Here is a 24,803-nt window from a genome sequence, read left to right as displayed (position 1 = left end):
TCCACAATGGTAAATTAGCCGATGTGGGACTTTCATACAACACCTCCCCTCGAACAAAGTACGCCTCCCCTTAATTGAGGCTCGACTTCTTTTCTCTTGGAGTCTTAGTCATTTTTTACTATGCCTTCAAGGAGCCCTTCGTTTGGAGTCGTTTGTTCGACATTTGAGGATTCTATGTATGACTAAGTTTAGGGCATGACTCTGATACCATGTTAGATGAACACCTTGAGCAGAAGCCCTCATCGTTTTCCTTTGGGTTTCCCCAAAAGGTCTCACACCAATGGAGACAATATTCCTGGATTATAAACCGATGATCATTCCCTAAATTAGCCGAGGTGGGACTTTCATCCAAGAGACTGAGTTGTTACCCAAAATGTCTTCAAAAGATTAGATTTAACTTATTTACTTGACGGTTTAAGTTAGATTGATCGAATTTTTTAAAATATCTGGACGGATTTACGTTGACAGTTTTACATGATTACATTATCGTGTTGGGTTCAGGACGTTATAAACCATGATCCACATACATTGTATGGGGAGTAAATATTGAACAACTCCATAACTTTAATAATAAATGATGTGAGGTTATGGTCCCATTTATTGTGTACTAAGGTTGTCCTTTTTTTACATACAAAAAAGGTAACAACATGACAACCGTCTACTCCCACCACTTTTAACCTCACTTTTGTTTTTTTTACTCTTATTTACCTTCAACCTTCTCCTATAAATTTACCCTCCCCTTTCCTTTCTTTCAAAGATTTACCCCTCAACGTTCCAACAAAAGTTTACCACCTTTATCGGTAGATACTAATCTAAACAGCTTTACCGTTCGATGCCATGAATAAGATTGTCTGTGCTTATGGACACATTTACAGTGTACTAAGCTTGTTCTAAAGAAGATGAAATAATTAGGTAACGAATATCGATGAAATCAATTGACCGACTGCAATAACTGTAGATGTAATGATTACGATCAAACCTATGCATAGTTTAATTGGTCAAAATGCGGGAACGTCTCTTTCTTTTTAGTTTATGATAAGAACGGTGAAATTTTGAACATTTAACCCTTGAAAATAGTTTTATAATAATTTGATTTGTTGAGTTCGGCTCGAATTAGTAAAACGAAATCATTATATATGAATTCTTTTAAAATTAAAACGAGCTACTTCGAAGATAAGTTTCTTTACTCCGACAACATCTAGGGTTTCTCGAACAATGTGGTATCTCACACCGAGTAAATCCTTAACCATTTCCTCTCTTATTAAGACTACAGAATGGTCTGGTAAATTATGGCCAATACTAGATATATAAGCAGCGATTTCCAGTCCCGAGGTTAAGCGTACTCTGGCAACAGAGTTTAGTTTTTTGGGGTGATAGTGGAAAAGTTGATAGATAAGTCACATTTACTGTCCTCGACAGAACCGTACATGAAATTTTCACATCATACGGCTCCTCGTTCAATTCTTTCGAAGTCATTGGATCATTTTCCACGTTCGAGAATCTCCTCCCGTCTTCCATTTTATTTTGAAAGAGTGATCGGGACCAATTCAATCACGTTTTTCATTCAATTCTAATTTATAATTTTAACATAATTTTAAGATTAATTCTAATTTTCCTTAAATAAAAAAAAAAAAAAGAGTATAAATATAGGTACATGGGGGAGACGAGGAGACAGAGCTGAAATGTCCAATCAAAATCCCTCCTCCATTTTGAAACTATTTGGGGTCCCACTGGTGGAACACGACGACCTTCCGCCGGCGACACCCGACGGTGGCGGCGGCGACGATACCAACTCCGACTACGACAGAAAATTCCGGTGCCAATTCTGTCACCGGGTTTTCGCCAATTCGCAAGCCCTCGGCGGCCACCAGAATGCCCACAAGAGAGAGCGGCAGAGGGCCAAACGCGCCCTTTATTTCCACGCCTCAGACCACCACCTCGCCGCCGCACTCCGACCGCTGCCGTTTTACTCAAGCGTTTTTCCGGCCAACATTGGTGGCGGTGGTGGTCATCGTGGTTATAGATTTGTGCCTCGGAGCGATAACGGTTACTTCACGGCGGCGTACGGCGGCGTATCGGTGGGTTCGGGGCGGTGGATGTTTGGAAATTCCGGGGAAGGAGGTGAAAAAGGATCAACAGATGATGTGGGTGTTGTTGATCTTCATCTTAAACTTTCCCCATCTGGTTTGTGAACTTTGATTTATGAACATCAACGCTAATTTAATGGAATTTAGATTCTTCTTAGCTTAATTATTTCTTTAATTTTTCAGTTTAACAATTAATTAATGTTAATTAATGGAAGTTACATGAAAATTTTGACATAATTTAAATTGTAAATATTATATGTGAATAGAAAATTTGAGAAATCCCTTATGATTTAATAAATACTTTTACATAATTCAAGTCAAAGGATGAATTTTTCAAAATTTTGGTTTGTTTTTTAGGAGGTACTAGGAAGATTATTGTAGTATTATGGTTATTCTAGGGCAGCTTAGTGATTTAAGGTTGTGTCGGTAAGCTTTCGGTTTTTCTACTAGTTGAGCTCGTGTTAAGACGAGTAAATTTTCTGGTAGACATGTGAGCGTCACTCCAAGAGTGCATCGTTATGTGTTACTTAGAGAATGTGTTATGGCGGGTGGGAGTTGGGGTGTGTTCTCCTAGCTAAGACACTGGTGAATCATGTGACTGGTGAATCATGAGCCAAGTTTGTTAGGATGCATGAAGGTTTATTGTGAGATTGTGATATCCCACATTGGTTGGGGAGGAGAACGAAACACGGATGTGAAAACCTTTCCCTAGAAGGCGTTAAGAAACCCTCCTGTCTCTAAGATCCTTTTAAATCTCCCCTCCGGGCTCTAAGATCCTTTTAAATCTCCCCTCCGGGCTCTTCCTTTCTCTTTCGGGAAGGGAGGATTAAGAAAATCCTATTGATTGGAGCTTTCTCCAGACCTCCGAGAAAAGCATGAAAAAAAAAAGGCTCGAATGGTACGATCCCTCTGTCTCCCCAGAATGAAAGGGGCGATCTCGTAGTTCTTGGTCTATGAAGATACCTTGTTAGGTGCTCCATTTTATTTTTCCATTGAGGCCGAACCTAAACCTGTACTCAAGAGATAGTTGTCCATATACTGATAAGGGATGTATGGATTCTCGAGAAGAGAGGAGCCGAGGTGGTCTCCCCTAGACCGCTCGGATCCCACGAGTGAATAGGAAGTTGGATCTACATTAGATCTCACTTGAATTGACCCATCTATCCTCTTGAGGAGAAGTTTGGTTTCAAGCCCCGATTCAAACGGGAGAAGTAGAGGAGAAACCTAGCGGTGGGCTTGGTTATAGGGTTATAGGGATAGTCCACAACGCATGTTTGTATATTAAGTCATCGAGAGCTATGACACTTTAAAGTGGAAGAGAGTATGTTGTAACGTAGATGGTCATGGCATAAACAAGATAAGAAATGACACTGTCGTCAACACAGAGACAAGCTTCAAGCTTAATGAGGCTAGATAAAGGCTTCTGCCCGTGCATATAAGTGTAAGATGCAAGTCCACAATATTTGGTGTCAATCAAGCACCGTATATGAATCCTTGTCGTTTTGATGTTTTGATGTGCACGAATCCTTGTCGTTTTGATGTTTTGATGTGCACGAATCCTTGTCGTTTTGATGTTTTGATGTGCACGAATCCTTGTCGTTTTGATGTTTTGATGTGCACGAATCCTTGTCGTTTTGATGTTTTGATGTGCACGAATCCTTGTCGTTTTGATGTTTTGATGTGCACGAATCCTTGTCGTTTTGATGTTTTGATGTGCACGAATCCTTGTCGTTTTGATGTTTTGATGTGCACGAATCCTTGTCGTTTTGATGTTTTGATGTGCACGAATCCTTGTCGTTTTGATGTTTTGATGTGCACGAATCCTTGTCGTTTTGATGTTTTGATGTGCACGAATCCTTGTCGTTTTGATGTTTTGATGTGCACGAATCCTTGTCGTTTTGATGTTTTGATGTGCACGAATCCTTGTCGTTTTGATGTTTTGATGTGCACGAATCCTTGTCGTTTTGATGTTTTGATGTGCACGAATCCTTGTCGTTTTGATGTTTTGATGTGCACGGGTATCTAAATCAAAATTCAAACACATACTAATTATGAAATGGGAAATAATCTATTATAAAATTGGACACCAATTACAAACAGCCACAAAATGATATTGAGCCATCAATTTTTAGGGATTATCTGAGATCCTAATATATTTGGTTCAAAAGGAATAATAAAATAAAATAATTGAATCCATGAAAAGATCGGTGCGAACTCCATCGCTACGTCTTCCTCCCATGCACACATATTTCATTAAAACAAGCTTCTTCTTCCTTTCCATTTCAATCGTTGCCATGTTGACGCCTCATTTGCTCGTAAAATTGCGCAATGAACTCCTCCGCCTTTGCATCGATCATCTCATCGCCTCCATTATTGTCTTCAATGACATTTTTGTCATTGTCGTCATCGTTTCTACCATCGAGTTCTTGAAGATTGATGGCAGAAGCATACTTACTTGTGCCAAAAGAAGAAGACCTCGAAGTACGAGTAAACGACAACGACGATGATGGTGATGATGGCGATAATGACCATGTCATTGACAACTCCTCTAAATTCTTCTTTGATTTCAATGGAGGCAATGACATAGGAGGGGATTCATTTCCTTGGACGTGGAGAGGGCGCATTGAGCCCACCAACCGTCGCCACATGCTCTTATCCGAGCTTGTGTCGACGGTTGCCTTCGATTTGTTGGACCGACGGCGGAGCATGAAGAGTGCAACCTTGAAGATCTTCATAACTCCGCCACTTTTCTTCTTGGCCTTGCCGGAGTCGGCGGTGGGTTCAACGTGTGGTGGTGTCGGGTCCATATAAGCTACGTGAGTGAGCGGAAGGGAGGGTCGAGTTGCCGGGGTGGTCGGAGGCCTCTCCCGGAGCAAAGGAAAAGGCAAAGGCAAAGGCAAAGGCAAAGGCAAAGACAAAGAAGAAGCTAAGTTATAGAAGAAAGGGGAGGGATGGTTTGTTTTATAAGAAAGATGGGTTCCGCCATTTATGTGTAAATTTGGAAAGGTTTATATTTAGGGGAAAAGGGAAAGAGCCCTAAATGGAAAAGTCTTTGAATATTACATATTTCGTGGTTGAGGCTTCTCTTGTAGTTACAGGTTTGGTGAATCAAATCAAAATACTTTTTGTGGTCTCTATGTTCCCTTCCATCGTTAATCCATCATTATCAATGTTAATTATAATTGAAATTTTACCATTATTTTTATTTTTAGGTTAAAGAAGGATTAATTTACCTAATAAATTAGTTAGTGTTGTAGCATTAATTGAAATTTTACCATTATTTTTAGGTTGAAGAAGGATTAATTTACCTAATAAATTAGTTAGTGTTGTAGCATTTCAGGTGGCACTTTCTCATGGAGCTCCGTCTTGTGTCTAGTTCACGAAGAAGAGTCTTGGCCACTCGACGACGCCCCATGGCCAGCTGCAGTACGGTGATCACGAGCTCTCCTTGACGAGATGTCGATTGTCCACGTTAAGATGCAACACCTGTTAGAAATCACGACTCTCCACAATGGTATGATATTGTCTACTTTGAGCATAAGCTTTCATTGCTTTGCTTTAGGCTTCCCCAAAAGGCCTAAGATAGTATATTCACTTATAAACCAATAATCTTCCACTAAATTAACCAATATGGGGCTCTCTCCCAATAATCTAATCTAAGTTCTATGACCAAATGAAAATGCAAACACAGATTTCATTTTCCCAATGTGAAGTCATTGAATAAAACAAGAATGTACACCATTCCTTGATTCCACGAGACAGAACGTCTCTAAATTGTAAAATTTAGTCCCACATTTATGTCTATTTGGTTCTGAACCAAACTTACATGAAACAGAAGTGACCAAGAATAAATTTAATCAACGCATTAATTTAGGAGGGCTATCTACATAAAATGGAATGATACAGAAAAAAGCCTAACTTAATAAATAGTATAAAACATTTGTATACTATTTTTGTCGCATTCATAATACACACTTGAAATCAAGATTCTTTTATGCTAGGGGGCAAAACATAAACCATAACTTCACCGGCAAATTAAGCTCTACCACTGCCACTGCCACTCGGAGGATGACAAAACGATATAACTGCAAAGAACACAATCATCTGGTTCCAACTACAATTACTTGTATGGTATCACGTACAGCTACAGTAAAGTACCTCGTATTGGAGTAAAGTACCTCGTATTGGAGTTCGTCGTCATAGTATGCCTTTGACCCAGCAAAAAGAATCAAGTTCTTCTCTGCACGATAATTATGGAATTAAGGACGGTCAAATATTCAATAAAGAAATTAATTGCTGATAAGCGCCAAGGCTGGATTTGCAAATGCAAAGCTAGAAGTCCTTTTAAGATCCTTGCAAATTTTTACAAATAAAGCTAACTTAACGATTCTTAACGATTGATTCCAACCAAGAGATAGTTAGAAGGATGAATAACTCTCATTCGAGTACTTAATGGTTGGATTCATATCAATTTCCTTACACATGAAATTGTTTTACCTTGAAAGATTGTGGGAGTAAATAGTTGCATCAACTTCCATTTATTTGCTTTTCAAGATATAAGTCTAATTGCCCAGTTGCCGCCAGTATAAAACCTTCAAAAGTAGTGTTAAAACGTTAATATATTAGGTCATGATTTTAATAGCGAAGATAAAAAATGTTGTAATATAAACAAACAGATACCAAAGTTGAAATAAGTAAATTTGTAAAACGGACATGGTGTTTCAGAACTGATGCTCTCACTAATCCAGGAACTGCTTCTACAAATTATTTGATGACAAATTGACAATTGGTATAATTTGCAAATTATCAGACTTTTTCAATAGTTTAGAGATGAACAAAAATATTATTCTCCAACCAGTCACTACTCTGAACCATCTACCTCCATATTCATGAGCCATCAAATTAGAGTGCTTCCAATAATAACAGTTGAGAGATAAATATGTTGAAAGCAATGAAAATGCTACGAGGTATGAACAGGATAAACAGGACAAGTGGACATAGAATTCATTGTCAAATAAATTTTACCTAGAAAGACAGGTGACGGCCTCCGGGGCCGTGATTTAAATTCTGGATGAAATTGTACACCCACATAGAAGGGATGGCTTGGAAGTTCTAAAATCTGAAGAAATACATAAAATCACAAATATTAATTTACTAATTTGATTCATAACAGGAATGAACTATATCATTTGATGACTTTGAATAGCTGGAATGCAATTAACAACTTAATTTTGACACCTGAAGATGACTGAGAACTATCACGTACCTCCATTCTTTTTCCAGTCTCATCCTTCCCAACAAATTTCAGGCCAGCTTCTTCAAATGTCTCGATGAACTCTGGGTTTACCTGCAACATAATGATTTTGCTCATGTCGCAATCATTCGCAATCATCAGACTTGCAGCCATAAACTTTAAAAACTTACCTCATATCTATGCCGATGCCGTTCATCTACATATTCTGAGTTATGATACCTATCCATCCAGGAAGAATTAAAAAGAGCAGGATAAGAAGTACAAAAAATCACAGCCAAGTGCAAAAACGAGACACAAGTACTATAGAAAGTTAAATAGCATATATCAGCCATAATTTCTTGTGGGCGGACAAACCATTTGCATTACAGACTTCCTGATGACAATATATATTACATGGGTAAATGAGTATTCAATACAACTAACTGATGCTAATCATATAGATACTTCAAATGTAGTTTCTCCAAAAAGTAATACCAGGGTGAAGCAAACTCATCATTAAATATTTAAACGTAAAAGAAATAAGAAATCACATACATCCTTGAAGTTATACAGTCAGCAGTCTGGAATACTGTTCTTCGAGATCCTAATCTCATAGTGCTTCCCATATGTGTCTTTGAACCCTACACATGAGTGCAAAGGGAAAGACGTCTTAACAGATAACGTTATAGAAGTAACTGAGCAGAAAGCAACATACAAATTGTCATTCAAGAAATCAGTACCTCAGGCATAAAAATGACAACAGGATACAGCGTCCCATCATCAAACTCTGTACTGTTTGCCTTTTCCCAACCCAAAACCTAAGACAAAGAAAACATAAGAGGATGGTAACAGCAACGACTGAAAGAACATGAATACAAAATACGAAACGGAAGTTTGCTTATGAAAAGAAAATTCTTACACTTCCAGCAAACTCAATTACAGATATCTGCATGCCTAAGCAAATCCCCAAGTACGGAACTTTGTTTTCTCTGGCATACTTTGCAGCCAATATCATGCCTTTCACACCTCGATCTCCAAATCCTCCAGGAACTAAGACACAGGATGCTTTCTGAAAGAATAGATTGTCAAGAAGGATCAGAAAGGCCTAAAACCAAATGCCACAAAAATCCCTCCCCCTTTGTGTCCAGCTTTTAAACATACCAACGTAATTTTATGATTTTCAACATTCCATTTTCAAAACCAAAATTATTGAAAATCACATCATAAAAACACATCATTTATACAGCTACATTTATTAGAAAAGAGAAGAAGCCACCCTGCTTCCAACCCAACTTTCCAAGGAGAGATGTTTATATAACCATTCCTTCCTCAACAGAATTGGCTGCTTCAGAAAAGTTATAGTTATAGTTGACATGTATGCTAGTAAAAAACAGTACACATGGAGGAAAATCCTACCCTCAGGGTCTCCCACGCAGCAGCATGTGCTTCCGGTTTCTACAAAAGAACAGTGCATTATTTAAATGATGGAATTCTGAACTAATAAGGAGTATTTGTGATGCCATGTACAAAAAAAAAAATACCAATTTGGAACTTTCATCCTCAAGGTCAGTAGCCGCAATCCAATCTATTGATGGCTTCAAAGAACATGCAACGCACGCATGAAGAAGGGCCTGCAAAATTGATGTGGATCCCAACAGTTCACACAAAAGCAAAAAGATACAATGGTTTCTTGTTATTTATAGCTAGAAATTAACCAAACTTCAAATAAATGAAACAATACTCATTTTGCAGTTAAAACAAGCAAGATTGAATAAAACCTTACAACTTTTGAAACTTAGACACAGGCCCACATTTATGCATGTAGAAATTAGAAAAGTTGATTTCTTTCTGGAAGTACTAGAATAGCACCTTCACAACAGAAAGGTATGAATCTGTCAAACCAACGTACTTTCCAACCATCGCAATTTTCACCTAGAAGAAAACCAAAATTTTGATTATCTTAGAGTTCACAGAAAACATGTAGACAGACATACATAAATTACAGCATAAATTAGACTTAACTGAATTTGTGAGATTGTCATAAGTTGCAGCCATATTTGTCCAGTCACGCAAATCAGGAGCAGTGGCAATCCTAGGACAAAACATAAATAATAGTTAGCATATTTAATCAAGGTGAAATTTAAGCTGCTTCTACAAATCTTAAACAACTTCTATTTGATGGATCAAACATTTTCTTTTAGAGCATTTCTCCTAAGCTACTTAATTCATGTAATGTCTTCGAAGGGCAACATACACCATAAGGCAATAAGTTCCTCATCTGTCTAGACGGAGAGATGCACAAAGAGCATTAAGTGGAGTGAGGCAGAATTCATGAAGCACATATAAACCCAAATTTGTGGCTATTTGATTGACACTTCAAACAGCAATCTACATGCCATAATGGGTAGCTTCAAAAATTGACAAATTGAACTCTTAAGAAGAATAAACTCAAGTTGATTTGTTCTCGCAAGACACAATCTGAAGGTGTAATGTCAGCTTTACAGAAAAGAGATCTAAGAAAATTACCTGACCAAGTTGAGTTGTTTAAGAATTGAATGATGAGCATTCTGGTTCTGTCGCAGAAACAAACCCAAGAAACAGTAAGTGAAATTTCCAGTGAACAACTAAGCCATAAACAAAGGAAGAAATGCAAAATCTGCATGCAAATATCCATATGCATAAATACATACATACGTACCGTAAGCAAAAGCGGAATATGCCAGATGTTTGGGACATCATGGATATTCAGAATATTACAGGCCTGGATAAAATTCAAAAAGGTTATGTGCATAAAATAAGTAAAATTATGAAAACATAAATCCATACAAAAATAAAAATTTCAATTAACAACTCACTGGAACATGGCAAAACTGAGAAAGCTTCTCCTTCGTATTGTCCAGTAAAGGCTACAGAAAATTCAAAAGAAAAACCTTAAGACACCTTGAAATATCAAAACTATTGTATGTAATGAATGTGAAGGCAAAAATTTTACATTTAATAAAAATTACGGAGCAATTAGAATGAGGTCATACTCCAATTAAATATTAACTAAATAACTACCAAAGACAACACAAAACCATAGTACATATAACCAAACCAGCAGGTCCGTGCAATAGCAGGGCAGGAAAGAAACTAAATGAACTAAGGTGATCATTGTGAACCCATACTATGATGTCAAAGGAAGAAAAGAAAATGTACCTGAGCAGATCGGCATGCTAGCAGATGTGGAGTTAAGCCTAAAGCTCTGAGTTCTCGAACACTGACTTGTGTAGGCTTTGTTTTCTGTGTTTTAAAACAAATAGTGAGAACTACATTCATCAAAGAATGGTGAAAGAAAAATTTACCACCGGCATAAATAACTGCTCACAGAGCATAAATTATATACAAACTATTTGTACAGTATATAAAGATAGATTATTACTTGCTCTCCAACAACTCCCAATACTGGTATTAAGCTCACGTGGATGAGGCAGAAATTGTCTGGACCTAACAACCCAATTAAAAGGTGAGACGATTCACACCTATTGGTTGTAAGAGCGTGATCTACAACTATTGCATATAAGAATTATATATGGCCACCTCAAGTGGTTATCAAACAGAAAGTATGAACTTACCAACTGAAAAGGACAATTGTCGCAAAGCTTCAATAAACGGCATTGATTCAATGTCACCTTAAGAAGACAACTAAAATTTTATTTCATGAAACAAAACATAAATTATCAAAATTCTACTGGGGAAATGTCTGACAAATGTAGAAGTTAGGTTACCAACAGTCCCTCCTAATTCTATCACGCAGACATCAGCAGGGCCCTCTTGGCCATCCATGGGAATGGTAGCTACTGACTCGATGTGGTTTTTAATGGCATCGGAGATGTGTGGAACTACCTGAATTCAAATAAATAATATAAATAATAATGAAAAATAACTAGTATGAAAAAGTTCAGAGCAGACTAATAAGGAAAAACGGCAGCATAATACAAAAGAAGCATTACCTGAACGGTCTTCCCAAGGTAATCACCTCTTCGCTCCTTCTCGAGAACAGACTAATACATTTGCATGGATGGAATCAATTAGCAAGCTATAGAATTCTTAATAGATACTTACAACTTGAAACAAAAATCATTCCAACAACCTGATATATTTTTCCTGCAGTAATATTGTTCTCTCTTGTCAACGTTATATCTAGGAAACGTTCATAGTTTCCCAGGTCTAAATCAACCTGAAATTTGAAAACAAGTAAATAACCTGTGAATTACTTAAGTACAATCATACCTCTACTACAACTGAAACCAATACATGCAGCGAGGCAAATCTATACAATCAAGTATACACCGTGTCTCAAATGGAAATACGCAGTGTTGTTTTTGTATGGCTAGAAAGGAAGATACCTCACCGCTATCATCAAGAACAAAAACTTCCCCGTGTTCAAAAGGAGACATGGTACCAGCATCCATATTCAAGTACGGATCTGCAAATTCAAACGCAACAAAGCATTAAGGATCAATTCACACGCATACAAGAAGTCGAACCATAATCGACTTTCCTATGGACAACACTGAAGCAGACATGCACATCATCACCACGGCAATGAGAAGCAATCAAAGAAATGGAAAAGAAACTACGCTTAAAAAGACAAAAAAAAGTAGGTAAAAGACTCGTCATCAAGATGTCACCATGACGAACTAATCTTCAGTCTAAGAGAACACTATCACTTGAAAATTTTCCAAAATCCAAAAAAGGACACTGATCAAAATCAAATAAACGGAATCCAAAACATGCAGAGTAAGCAAACGAGTACGCAGAGGAGAAAACTCGTTTAAGAAACGACAACATTATGCAGTTCCGGGAACATAATGCAGCAGGAATCAAAAACAGCAGGTGAAGAACAGAGTATCAGAGCATAGAAAACGTGGTTCTTCAGCGATAACAAGAAGCAAAAATAAAAAGAAAAGAGAAGAAAACCTATTTTAATGGAGGTGACTCGCAGGCCACAGGCTTTGAGAACGAGACCGATACTACTGGCGGTGACGCCTTTGCCGAGTCCACTAACGACGCCGCCAGTGACCAAAACGTACTTCATTGTGAAGAAATCGAGAGGAATACAAGTCGTTGGCGGTAATGTCGCCTGAGCAGGAACGGTTGAAGAAGAAGAAGAAGAAGAAGAAAAAGAAGAAGAAGAAGAAGAAGAAGAAGGTGGTGGAGGTTCGGCTTTGTTTGTTTGTTCGTTTGTTTTTGGAGGTTTTATAGTAAACCTAGAAAAAGAGACCGAAGTAAAAAGGGGTTTTGACTCACAGTCAGGACTGAACTCTCTGTAACTAAAATCATGCGATGATTATAATATTCATTTCTATTTTTTTATAACATTAATTTTATAAATAAATCCTATACATGCTTTTCAAAATTATTATATTATATAGTCTATGAATTTAGCATGACATTTAATTCAACTATTTCTTTTTATAATTATGCATCTGGTTACATTATTATACTCTTATTAATAACATTTTATCGTATTTATTACAAATTTATTATACTTCTCACCATTTTATTCCTAATTTTGACGTTAAATGCTATTTAGGCTATCATATATAAATTATATTTTTTTAAAAGTAATTTAATTCATATAAAATTTATTATAAAAATCTATACTAACCCGCTTTAAATTACTAATTATTTCACAATTGTCTTATAAAATCATCTTATTTATATATATAAACTATAAAAATATACTAATTACGTTCAAGATGGATCTAACCATATATGCCCGAGAGGTCAACATTGGTGGTAGGTAAAGAGTTGTAATCAAAATTTACTTATTTCACCGAAATTTATTATAAACTTGATTTTTTTTCTATTGGTTTCTCTTATTTCTCTCTAATTTTCGTGCTAAAAAAATTTAAAACGATAATGAAATGAACTATTAATTCTCGGGTATTAATTATCTAACCTATCCAAACACATATATTTAAATCCTAAATTATTCTCCTATATACCTATCATATAATGTATAAGATCCAAAGAGGCCCACATAAACTTTTAATGTTTATTCATCAACAAAAAATTAGAATTAAATAAATAATCAACCAAAAACAAAAAATCTATAAATCATTTTTAGGTAAAAAGGAAAGGAAAAAAGGAACAGAATTCATTTACATTTTGAAATCCCTCAAAATCAAAATCAATAAAGTACAAAATTTCTCACAGAATCTTTTGTTTCAAATCCTAAGTTGATGATATTTAATTTTTCTCTCAGGAACATTCATATGCATGTCTCTAAAGTTTTGACTTTATGTCTCCACACATTTGTCTGTTTTCTCTCTGTAAAACAGTGAAAAAAGTGAAGGAAAACAAAACAGAGCTCTATTCAATAATAATAAACTCAGAGGCCAACAAAACTACAAAAAAAAAAATTATGAAGTGCCATGTGAGAGTTTGCTTAAATTCGGATAAACATGAACTTGGACCAATGGGCGAGGAGTTAAGAAGAAGATTGAACAAAACTTGATAGAATGTTTCTCTTCAAGGTGAACTCGTCTGCTTTCGCTGGGCTTACCGACTGCGTTCCATGCAAAAATGACAAACACAAGAAATGGCAGAGCAACTTGTCAGCTGAAGTTTACGAATGTCTTGAGATAAGATATGTTCAGACAAGTAACTAACACATCTTTATGATATATTTCAGCACCTCCAAATACCGACAGTCTACATACGTTTTTACCTCATAAATGCATTTGTTTGTATTTATAGGAACCAAATGTTGTAACATGCAAAGGGGAGAAGAAAAAAAAGAAAAAAAAAACAATTTAAAGCCCTTCGTGAAGTTTTTAAAAGGCGTTTACTAGGGAGAGGTTTACACACCCTTATAAAGAATACTTCGTTCTCCTCCCTAACCGACAATCGATGTGGGATCTCATAATCCACCCCTCTTCGGGGCACATCGGCACGCTGTCCGGTGTCTGACTCTGATACCATTTGTAACGGTCAAATCCACTACTAACAAATATTGTCCTCATTGAGATTTCCCTTTTGGACTTTCCCTCAAAGTTTTTAAAATGCATCTACTATGAAGAGGTTTCACACCCTTAATAAAAAATGCTTTGTTCTCCTCCCCAGCTGAGGTGGGATTCTATTTATATTGAGCTCAAAATCACCGAGTATAATTATTCTCACCCAAATCCTACCAACCAATCTATTTGATTCCAACATTTTTCTCTAGTTTATATATGTAATTAAAAAAGTAATATATATGCATTAATGGTTTTAAAACAAAATAACCCTTGGAAGTAAATAACATAAGACTACTAGTGCTATATTCTAAAATAAACCTCTCGACAGCAGTTAAGATCTAGTGATTAGCCATATGTAAGTATAGCACGACCCCACAGATTTTAGGACAAAAACCCCAAACAGGGCTTTATTTATTGCATAGAAAAAACATTGTAAACATAAGGTCTTGGTAAAACTTAGACTTACCTTGTCGAGTATGCGCTGAATCCTCTCAATCTCAGACTTAGCATATCCATCACCTTTCTCCAGGCACTTTTTAGCAGATTTCACGTATATCTTTCCATGCCTGTAGCAGAGTAATCAACAACTATGATTAATAATTTCACCATAATCCTGCAGTAAGTTTCTGGACACGCATAGGATATAGAACTATAAACCATACAACGCTTTTTGAATCATTATAGACGCTATTGTTCTTAAGAAACTGAATGAAAAAATCAAACAAAAATTGCGTACCTTGCATCAGATCCACTAAGCTTTCCAGCTTCCTCTTCCATCTTGGCAACAACATTCTTTTTCTCTCCATTGCTAGCAGCTACGAACTCCTTCACCAATGATTCTAAACTAGCAACTAGACCAGCCTACAAGAAAAATCACATATTTGAGTATTAACATAAAAGAAGAAAATAAAATTTAAACATCGAAGGGTTTGGTTGCTTGCTAACATTTACTGTAAGCTGACCCTTGGAGTCACGATTGGTCCCACTCTTTAAATTAATGAAATTAACAAAGTCATCAACATCTCTGCCACCGTCGTAGTCTTCACCATCCTTGTTGTCTTTTGGGAAGAATTTAAATGCAGGGAAACCACTTATGCCATACCTGTAAAAATACAAAAGATAACCGACCTTTAACAATAACTTAGAGAAATCATTAAGAGACAAACCCCACAGCAAATTAAACTTACTTTCCAGATAGATCACGATATTTGTCAGCATCTAATTTAGCAATTACTACGCCATCTTCCAATTTAAATGCCGTTGCCACCTTTTCATATATCTGTAGAGGGATTATATAATATGATATTAAATTATTTATTATTCATGATAATTTGCCAGCAAAAGCCTAAGAAGAAAACTACTTACCGGAGCAAGGCTCTTGCAGTGGCCACACCTGAAATATAGAATTGATCAGATACTTTGAAATCATGCTAAAATAACTCGAAGAAAGGACAGAAAGTTAAATACCAGGGTGCGTAATACTCAACCAGCACATCCTTATTTGCATCTAGAACAATCTCATTGAAATTATCAGGTGAAAGAACTACAACACTGGATGGAATTGAAGCTATCTTCACATTGGTTCCTGGATGAACAGATGTTGATGAATAGAGAAAACCCCAAAGAACATAAGTTACCGTATCAGCATGGGACTTCCGAAGATTTGGTTTCTTGCAACTTTTATTGACAATTATAGTACAACAAGTTGAATCCGGAAACAAATTTATTGAGTAAACACTAGAAATGCATCTAAATATATGTATGACAAGTAAGACATATTCTTCGTAAATACTGGCACTAAGAAAAGAGATGGAAAGGGCATAAAAACCATCATATGGACGTGAGCTCTGTGTTCATATGTAAATAGTGGCACGCTTCAGAACAATACAGCAAAGAGTGAAATGCAAGGAGAACGAATTAACAGTGTAAAATGGAGAACATTGTCTAATTCAGACCAACCAAATGAGGATTTAAAAATAAGATGACTTTACAAGAATGGACAACTACCTGCTTCACTGTTGACAAATTCGGCAAGGGCTTCTGCTGTCAGTTGACCTTCATACCTACATAAGAGATTATGAAATCAAGTATAAATCAAACCTCCTCAGTGTTATTTATAAAACAGCTTTCTTACATTTTCGGTTCGAGTGATCCCTTGGGGAACCATTGAATTGTTGGGTATCCAGAGACTCCATATTTGCTGCATACGCCCTTGTGCTCATCACAGTCAACCTATAAAATATGATTAAGAATTACCATATTAACTCTCCATCACAAATTGGGAAAGAGAATTCGAGTAACAAGGGAAAATAATAGTCATGATGGGCATCAAAGATTTTACACATTGTATTAAAAAATTGACATAGAACGAACGGTGAAGAACTGACTGACCTTTCCGATCAAAACAGATTTGGCTCTCTTAAAGCTGCTTCCAAGCTTTTCATACTCTGGCGCAAGCTTCTTACAGTGCCCACACCTATTACCATAACAGGGTAAGGTAGGGCTTCATTATACACATGATCGGGGGGAACAATTACGATAAATTGGAGATATCACTCAATGACTACATATAGATCCCCAGGCACCAGAATTAGTAATACGATTAATTTCAATCACTACTTTTCTCTTTCACTAAGAACTGCAGCAAAAGTGAGTTCAAAGAACTGGCGGATCAATCTTCACATAGCATACACATCCGTCCCCAGGCCATGAAAACTAAAACTACAAACTCAACAGAGAGAAACGTGGACAGTTAAAATAAAAATGACCGATGCGACAAGGAAATAGCCCCCGACATTTACAAAATATTCCCGACATAAGAAAAGAACATTTCCGTCATTGATCATTCACTGTTCCACTTTATATATTCTCTTCCACTGAGGAACGAAAACAGAGGTGAGGCAAACAGATTTCAGACAAGTTTCCAACGTCAACAAACGGATGTACAACCAAGCTATCACAAACAACAGCAAAAACTTCACAACTGAGAATCGAAAAATTTCAGTAACTATTCAATTTCAAATCATAAGAAGAAGGATTACCAAGGAGCATAGAACTCAACCAGAGCTCCTCTATCTTGGCCAACCTCTTTCTCGAAGTTGTCCTCCGTCAACACAACAACATCGTCGGGCACTGCCGATGAAAGAATCATGGCCAATGCGGCGAACGCGAACCAGATCTGATGCTTCGCCATTTTTACGATTATTTCAGTTTGGAAGGAAATACTGAGAATTTGTTATAAATATCGGGAAGTCGGACTGCCTATTGAAGCAGGTGAAGTTTGACTATGAATTTTAGTCTGTGGAACTCGTTTTCATCTCACCCTGCGATTACGGAAAACTGTTATATGACCACGTGGCGTGAAATAATTGGCTAGTTCTTGGGATACACGATTCTTAATGTGGGGGAGATTCTCACTTGATTGTCGTCCAAAGTGTTGACGTGGCGAACTGTGAAAGGCTTGAGTACGTTGTGCCGCAGGTGTGGCTTTAATTTAATGAACTCCAGTTTAATGATTTGCAGTTATTTTCCGTTAGTGTTATTTTAAATTAAAAATGTTGGACGATCAAAAGTCCCATCTCGGCTAATCCCACATCGGAATTATCATGGGTTTATAATCAAATAATACTCTCTCTATTGGTTTGAGCCCTTTCAGGAAACCAAAACAACGCCATGAGAGCTTATGCTCATGGTGGATAATATCATAACATTACGAAGAGTCGTGTTACCTAAAATGGTTTGAGCCCTTTCGGGAAACCAAAACAACGCCATGAGAGCTTATGCTCATGGTGGATAATATCATAACATTACGAAGAGTCGTGTTACCTAAAATGGTATCAGAGTCGTGCCTTAAACTTAGTCGTGCCAATAGATTGGTAACTCTAAAAAAAAAAAAGGGGTCGAGCCTCCTCGAAAACATAGTAAGAAATGACTAAGACACCAAAAGAAAAAGGAGTCGAGTCTCGATTAAGGTGAGATGTACTTTGTTCTAGGGATTTAGTGAATGATCATGAATTATATAGAGTAGTCTCGTGCTAAAAGAAATTAAATGAATTTATTTTAATAACAAATAAATATAAATTAAAAATATTAAATGGACTAAAATAGTAATTTTTACACTTATATTTAAATTTCTTTCGTTTTTTTATTTTATAAAAGCTGGGAAAAGCGAACTCCTACGTGGCAGGAAAGGATTGGTTGGTATTCAATAAGCTCGCATTTGATTGGTCCATTCCAAGAAGAACACGTCGCCAAGCGTAGTCACTGGACAAAGTCATTTACTTCGCCATATTTCTGTTTTCGTGGAATCAATTCGACGACCAAGTTCAGGTGACGACTCCGGTCCTGAATTCCAGAGCGAAAATTTGAAAGAAGGGCAAGTAGGAAGTTCGTTTGATCTTCGTGAAAATTCAGTGATGTGCCTCATTGATCTGTGATCGTATCGGACAAACTCCGAATCGTCTCTCAGAGAGTTTGAAATCCCCTCTTTTGTGTTTCTTCCATCGTTGATCACTCTCTCAGATGGCGCACCGAAGAACGAAGCTCCTCTTCGTTGTTTGTGCCTTCTGCTACGTTTTTTCCGGCATTGCAGGGTATTGTTGAATGACGCAACACTCATCTCGAATACGTCTTTGTTGCTTCACTGCAATGGCTATATTTCATCTCGCTTTCTGCTGATTTTTCTTGTTTCTTTTGTTATCAGGAAGAGCTATTATGACATACTGCAGGTGCCGAAGGGTGCCTCGGACGAGCAGATCAAAAGGGCTTATAGGAAGCTCGCTCTGAAGTACCATCCTGATAAGAATCAGGGAAATGAGGAAGCCAATAAACGATTTGCGGAAATTAGCAATGGTAATTTTCTTCCCCATTTGATATATTATTTTCCAAGATTGTGCACTACTTTTCAGCTTCTGGATTTATTAATTTGGTTGTGTGATTTAGCTTACGAGGTTCTATCGGACGGGGAGAAGAGAAACATTTATGATAAGTATGGAGAGGAAGGTCTGAAACAGCATGCTGCCAGTGGAGGTAGAGGAGGAGGGATGGGAATGAACATTCAGGATATTTTTAGCCAGTAAGTTAATCTTTCTTATTGCATATTGAATTTTCTCTGATGGGGTTGCCTATGGTTCGCATAGTCATCATTGGTTACAGCTCTTGATGTTAAGTCCATTATTGAAGCAAAGTAATGGTGTGTAACTGACTCTAGCCATGATCTTCCATGTACAGGCTATCCAATTTAGTTTAGATATGGCTTCTAATTTGTGTGCTTGCTTAGAACTTTGGGGGTTTTGTGGTAATTTGATTTCAATTCTGAGATTTTGTGTGAGTATTGAGTACAGACATTGTAAATTTTGAAGGTTTTTTGGCGGAGGAGGTGGTATGGAGGAGGAAGAGAAAATTCCAAAAGGGGATGACGTAATTGTGGAATTAGATGCATCACTAGAAGATCTCTACATGGGTGGTTCATTGAAGGTAAGGTATTTTCCTGTTGCATTTTACATAATTGCTCAATATTTCCGAGGTATTATTTGGGGGGGACGGTTTCGTGAAGTTTTCGAAATGACTTGTGATCAAGCAATCCTAATCTTTAGTCTATCGATCCAAGCAAGAACCCTTGAATTAAAGAGAATTAACATCTTACAAAATTTGGGTCAATCAAGAGATAAAGACTAAAATTAGATTACTTTTTAAAATCAAGGATCTAGAGGCAAGATTTGGAACCAAATTCTAAATTGGATCGCAGGAGTTATGACCATGAATGGTAAGTGTGGTAACTTCTCACTACCAAATGCCCACTACAAGAGGTTATGAAATTAAAATAATAAATGAAGTTTTTAAAGAAATTATCAATCAAAGTGCTATTATGGCAACCTTATTCTCCACTTCAATCTTGCAAATGTTAACTTCCAAAGTTTCAAATGGTTCTTTCTCACTTGAGTTAACTTGTAACACATGAAATAGAGGTTGAACCGAACCTATCCAATTTTGTAGATGAAAAATGAATGCTTGTTTAATCTTTCTGGCCTTTAATGGTGTAATTGGTCCAGTTGAAACATTTGGAACCTTATGACTTGGTCTACTTGTTTATTTGCTTATGGGCCAGTATTTTTTGTTAACAAGAAAGAAAAATTACGTAAAAGGGAGAGAGATAATCTCAAAAGTTGGCCAGAGGAGTTACAAGAACTCTCTTAGTGGCTTTAATGTCATAGGAATTCTTATCCTGAAAAAGTTAAAATCTGTTTGTGGACTCTTCCGTCAGACGGTTTCATATCTCTATTATAGGATTCAGAAGAAACACTGTCATCACATCTTCTTCCAATTAGTTTGATCTTGTAAACAAGAAATTGAAACAATGGTCCTCCTTTCCCTAAGGTGCCCTAGAAGGGCTCACAATTTGCTCTGCTTTGTTTTATATGGCCATAATTCCATTACTTCAGGGAGAAAGCTATGAACCATGCTTAATGCCATTAGGTTCATTTTATGGGAGATGTGGTTAGAAGAAGAAATTGCAGGATCTTCTAATGAGAGGAATCTGTTTTCTTTACTTGTTCTTGGGGCCTTTTGCAATTATCTCTCATTCATTTGTATCTGGTCGGAGAGGACCTTTGTCATTCCTTAGACTCAGTTAACTTTTTTGCCTTGTAACTTCATTTGATCATGAAATTGTTTCCTATTAAAATCATGTCTTGTTCTAGAAAACCATTTTCATAAAACTGTGCCTCAAATGAAGTCCTCGTGTCCTCCATTCAATTCACCATTTAAACCTTGGCGCCTCTCCCGTCCCGAAGTTATCATTGTATATGAATGTGGTTTTGGTCTCTTTCATATGCCTCTGAATAGATTTGATCCAGGGATACTGTTTCTCATTATCAATTTCAATTTTGAAAATTATGGACTAAGACGCATCTGTAGCTGAGCTCTACCACTCTAATGGTGATATCCCACTATTTTTTTTTCCATAGCTGTTTGGAGCCTTCTCCTTGCTTCGATTGGATTTTTCTTCTTTAATCTCTACATCCCCTAGTATTTTGACTGTAAAATTTGCTAATGGCTGTTATCAACATTGGATTCCAGGTATGGAGGGAAAAAAACATATTAAAGCCAGCACCAGGCAAGAGGCGGTGTAATTGTAGAAATGAAGTCTATCACAAGCAGATTGGTCCTGGAATGTTCCAACAGATGACAGAACAAGTATGTGTTCTTGTTTAACAAAATTTCTTACTAAGTCATCCAACACTTGTTCACAAATTCAATTATTTCTTGCACTCATCATGTTTTATTGAGTCTTGTGTCTGTTCTTTCTTTTACTCTTTCAGGTCTGTGAGCAATGCCCCAATGTTAAATTCGAAAGAGAAGGATACTTCGTTACTGTCGATATCGAGAAAGGAATGCAAGATGGGCAAGTAAGAAACACTAATCTTCATCTGGATTGTTTCAAGAAAGCATATGCTGATGTTGCATATTTGAGTCAGAATGCTTAAATTTATCTTTGAAACTATAATGTTCTCTAAAGAAGTGATTCGACAACTTTGAATCCATAAATTTGAGATATTTGCAGTGACGTACTTCCTTTCATGAACATAAAAAAACCCTTTGGTGTTGCAGGAGGTCACTTTCTATGAAGATGGTGAGCCTATGATAGATGGAGAAGCTGGAGATCTTAGAGTTAGTTCTTTTCCATTATTCAACTAGTTCCATTGTGATTGTATTTGCTGAAAGTTTTGAAAATCATTTACTTTTATGTTCAACAGTTCCGCATCCGCACCGCACCACATGATCTTTTCAGAAGGGAAGGCAATGATTTACATGCTACTGTGACCATCACCCTGGTAACTCTGAAACTATATTTTTGATGGTTTATTTTGATCTTTTACAACCCTATGGCTACTAAACTTTACATTACTTGGACGCATGCTGTTTAGTATTAAGGCTTTTTGAGTCCTAGTCACCCTTTAAAAGTTAATACGTTTGAACACATTAGATCACATTTCTTGGGCGTCTTCTTAATTCTCAAAGTTATTACGTTTGAACACACTAGATCACTTTTCTTGGGTGTCGTCTTGATTCTCAAAGTTAATACGTTTGAACACACTAGATCACTTTTCTTGGGGGTCTTCTTGATTCTCAAAGTTAAACATTTGAACACATATCACTTTTCTTGGGCGTCTTCTTGATTGTTGAAGTTAATACGTTTGAACACAATATATCACTTTTCTTGGGCATCTTCTTGATTGTCAAAATTAATACGTTTGAACACACTAGATCACTTTTCTTGAGCACCTTCTTGATTCTCAAAGTTAATACGTTTGAACCCACTAGATCACTTTCTTGGGTGTCTTCTTGATTCTCGAAGTTAATACATTCAAACAACTTCAATCGATCAGGTACAAGCTCTGGTCGGTTTCGAAAAAAGTCTCAAACACCTCGACGAACATTTAGTCGAAATCGGAACCAAGGTGAGCCAGAGTATTTACACCTTTTTTTGCATTCTATCTCCATCATCAAGTCCTTCATAAATCCAATCACAACCCAAAATAACTTCTGTTACTGTGATCATGATTAGGGAATTACAAAACCCAAGGAAGTAAGAAAGTTCAAAGGAGAGGGGATGCCATTGCATTTCAGCACAAAGAAAGGGGATCTTTATGTCACATTTGAGGTGTTATTTCCCACATCGTTAACAGAGGATCAGAAGACAAATATCCAGAAAATTCTTGGTTAGTTTCTTCTTTTTTTTCTTCTTTCTTTTTGTTGTGCTAAAAAAGATATATATATATATATATATATATATACCCATTGTAGTAGGCTGTAGCATGTGGTGGATCATTATAAACATTTGGTATCGCTGAGCCCTGCAGAAGTTTTGATTGATTTATTTAACATGTTATCTATAATGATATTCATCCTTCATATTGTTAACTCATTCTAAGTTGAACCTTTTTTTTTTTTTTTTACATCGTCATTTATGACAAATTAGGATTTAAGAATCAAATTTACTCCTCTAGTGAATCAAAATATATTGGTATCTATAGTTTAGAGAAGATTAGCACGCTGACTTCGAGCTAGCTAAGAAGGAGCACTCCTCTCCCTCCTCTCTCCTTCTTGGCTACAGGATGACTCCAGTGCTTTGGGTACTACGGACCCTCTGCCATCTATTGCAGCAAAGTCGTTATTTGACTACTCTGCGCCCCCTCAAAGAACGGTAAAAGACTTTTCAGAAATCACCAGCTGAATTCTCTTTTCCCTCTTCAGATACTTAGTCTCCACGTACTAGTCTCCACCTCAACGGATCTTAGCTGCAATCCAAATCTCACCTATATATATAATTTAGTTATTTATTAAAAAATAAAATAAAATAACTATATTTTCCATTTAAAAAATATGAAATTAGTATATTCTTGTACGGCAGCTCAGCTAGCCAATCTAACCGATAGATGATGCTTATAAAAAAATGTTTTGTTCTTGGAATCTCACAATTAAAAAAAAAAAAAAAAAAAAATCCAATCAACCCTATTTTTTTTGGATTATGAATTTAAAAACTCAGAACTTTAAATGGGCCAAATTCAATTAAAATATATTTTTGTTTGATTAAATTATATATTTCATAATAGACCATTGGTTTTTTAACGTTAATGCGCCTATAATATTGTTTAAAAGCATGTGCTAACTTAGGTAGAGTTTTCAAATCAATAAAGGCATTTATTTCTTTTCAATATTAATACGAAGGATTAACATAATTTTTTTAATACATAGTTTCAAATTTAAATATTAACTTAGAAAATGTAAAATATTTTATTATTCCTACTTTAATATACTAGTTTCAATAATTCCTAACTATTAATTGTTATGTTAGATTAATCTTGTGACATTTACCTCTAAACTTTCATATATTATATTTTGTTAAATTAATATTTTGATATTTACTAATATAAATATGGTGCCTTCTTGTTCTATAAATTAAAATGAAAAAACGTTGCTTAAAAAGAAAATATAAAACTAATTTCACTTTGAAAAAAAAAATTAGTTCCTATAATTTAATGTAAAAACGAAATTCTAATTTTTAAAATCATACCTAGATTCAGACTTATAATTTATATAAATTAAAATTTTTAACTCGATTTATACTGTTTATTTTAAATAATTGACCATTTTTAAATAGTTTTTTTTTTTTTAAATACAAAATTAATTTATAATCTTTTTTTTTTAATTACAAGTGAACTAGAATATTTTACTAGCACCAATTATATTTTTTATTTTATTAAAAACTCAATTGTTACAAATAAATAAATAAAACACTAATTAGTTTTAACTCAACAATTTACCCGTTTATTAATGAAAAATAAGTCGGCTTAATTTTTTATTTTTTGAAATTTAATTACACGGAAACTAAAAAACGACAAAACATTATCCATATTTAGTCCAAAATCGGAATAGTCCCATTTTCCGAAAAAGAAAAAAACAAAAAATACCGGC

The 24,803-nt window shown here is 36.0% G+C and overlaps 4 protein-coding genes across 7 annotated transcripts; 1 reads left to right on the top strand and 3 right to left on the bottom strand.

The window, feature by feature from the left end:
* Positions 1–4,136: 4,136 nt before the first annotated feature.
* Positions 4,137–5,026, bottom strand: LOC111778802 (uncharacterized). The gene has a single exon (XM_023658776.2). It carries the CDS (start codon positions 4,892–4,894, stop codon positions 4,370–4,372), a length of 525 nt encoding a protein of 174 aa, XP_023514544.1. The 5' UTR covers positions 4,895–5,026; the 3' UTR covers positions 4,137–4,369.
* A 782-nt stretch (positions 5,027–5,808) lies between these two features.
* Positions 5,809–12,551, bottom strand: LOC111778176 (uncharacterized). Of its 4 annotated transcripts, none has more exons than XM_023657858.2 (23): positions 12,283–12,551; positions 11,709–11,788; positions 11,453–11,539; positions 11,313–11,363; positions 11,088–11,205; positions 10,935–10,991; positions 10,742–10,806; positions 10,519–10,602; positions 10,176–10,226; positions 10,019–10,081; positions 9,847–9,893; positions 9,343–9,412; positions 9,190–9,252; positions 8,862–8,951; positions 8,737–8,775; positions 8,240–8,389; positions 8,061–8,138; positions 7,876–7,961; positions 7,512–7,560; positions 7,354–7,434; positions 7,113–7,206; positions 6,585–6,679; positions 5,809–6,327 (listed from the first exon to the last, which is right to left on the bottom strand). In XM_023657858.2, exons 1-22 carry the CDS (start codon positions 12,398–12,400, stop codon positions 6,615–6,617), a joined length of 1,686 nt encoding a protein of 561 aa, XP_023513626.1. In that variant the 5' UTR covers positions 12,401–12,551; the 3' UTR covers positions 5,809–6,327; positions 6,585–6,614. The 4 variants fall into 4 exon arrangements, 2 of the variants coding, with proteins under 2 accessions (XP_023513626.1, XP_023513627.1); XM_023657859.2 differs by having other exon boundaries at positions 11,714–11,788; positions 12,283–12,549; XR_015413561.1 differs by lacking the exons at positions 9,343–9,412; positions 9,847–9,893; positions 10,019–10,081; ... (7 more) ...; positions 11,709–11,788; positions 12,283–12,551 and having other exon boundaries at positions 5,809–6,191; positions 6,266–6,327; positions 9,190–9,269.
* A 1,112-nt stretch (positions 12,552–13,663) lies between these two features.
* LOC111778070 (protein disulfide-isomerase like 2-1) lies at positions 13,664–17,606 on the bottom strand. The gene is made up of 11 exons (XM_023657709.2): positions 17,369–17,606; positions 16,719–16,803; positions 16,462–16,559; positions 16,335–16,390; positions 15,795–15,912; positions 15,693–15,720; positions 15,515–15,606; positions 15,273–15,429; positions 15,064–15,188; positions 14,794–14,893; positions 13,664–13,876 (listed from the first exon to the last, which is right to left on the bottom strand). Exons 1-11 carry the CDS (start codon positions 17,518–17,520, stop codon positions 13,799–13,801), a joined length of 1,089 nt encoding a protein of 362 aa, XP_023513477.1. The 5' UTR covers positions 17,521–17,606; the 3' UTR covers positions 13,664–13,798.
* Positions 17,607–18,614: 1,008 nt separating this feature from the next.
* LOC111778177 (dnaJ protein ERDJ3B) lies at positions 18,615–23,240 on the top strand. Its single transcript, XM_023657861.2, has 10 exons — positions 18,615–18,919; positions 19,030–19,178; positions 19,269–19,401; positions 19,688–19,802; positions 21,405–21,521; positions 21,647–21,733; positions 21,936–21,995; positions 22,082–22,159; positions 22,715–22,786; positions 22,894–23,240. Exons 1-10 carry the CDS (start codon positions 18,849–18,851, stop codon positions 23,050–23,052), a joined length of 1,041 nt encoding a protein of 346 aa, XP_023513629.1. The 5' UTR covers positions 18,615–18,848; the 3' UTR covers positions 23,053–23,240.
* The last annotated feature ends 1,563 nt before the right edge of the window (positions 23,241–24,803 follow it).

Source organism: Cucurbita pepo, chromosome 17, assembly GCF_057944985.1.
Source record: "Cucurbita pepo subsp. pepo isolate OVF chromosome 17, ASM5794498v1, whole genome shotgun sequence".
In the NCBI taxonomy this organism is placed as follows: Eukaryota; Viridiplantae; Streptophyta; class Magnoliopsida; order Cucurbitales; family Cucurbitaceae; genus Cucurbita; species Cucurbita pepo.
The sequence above is the reverse complement of the archived record's forward strand: the minus strand, read 5'-3'. Positions and strand labels throughout refer to the sequence as shown.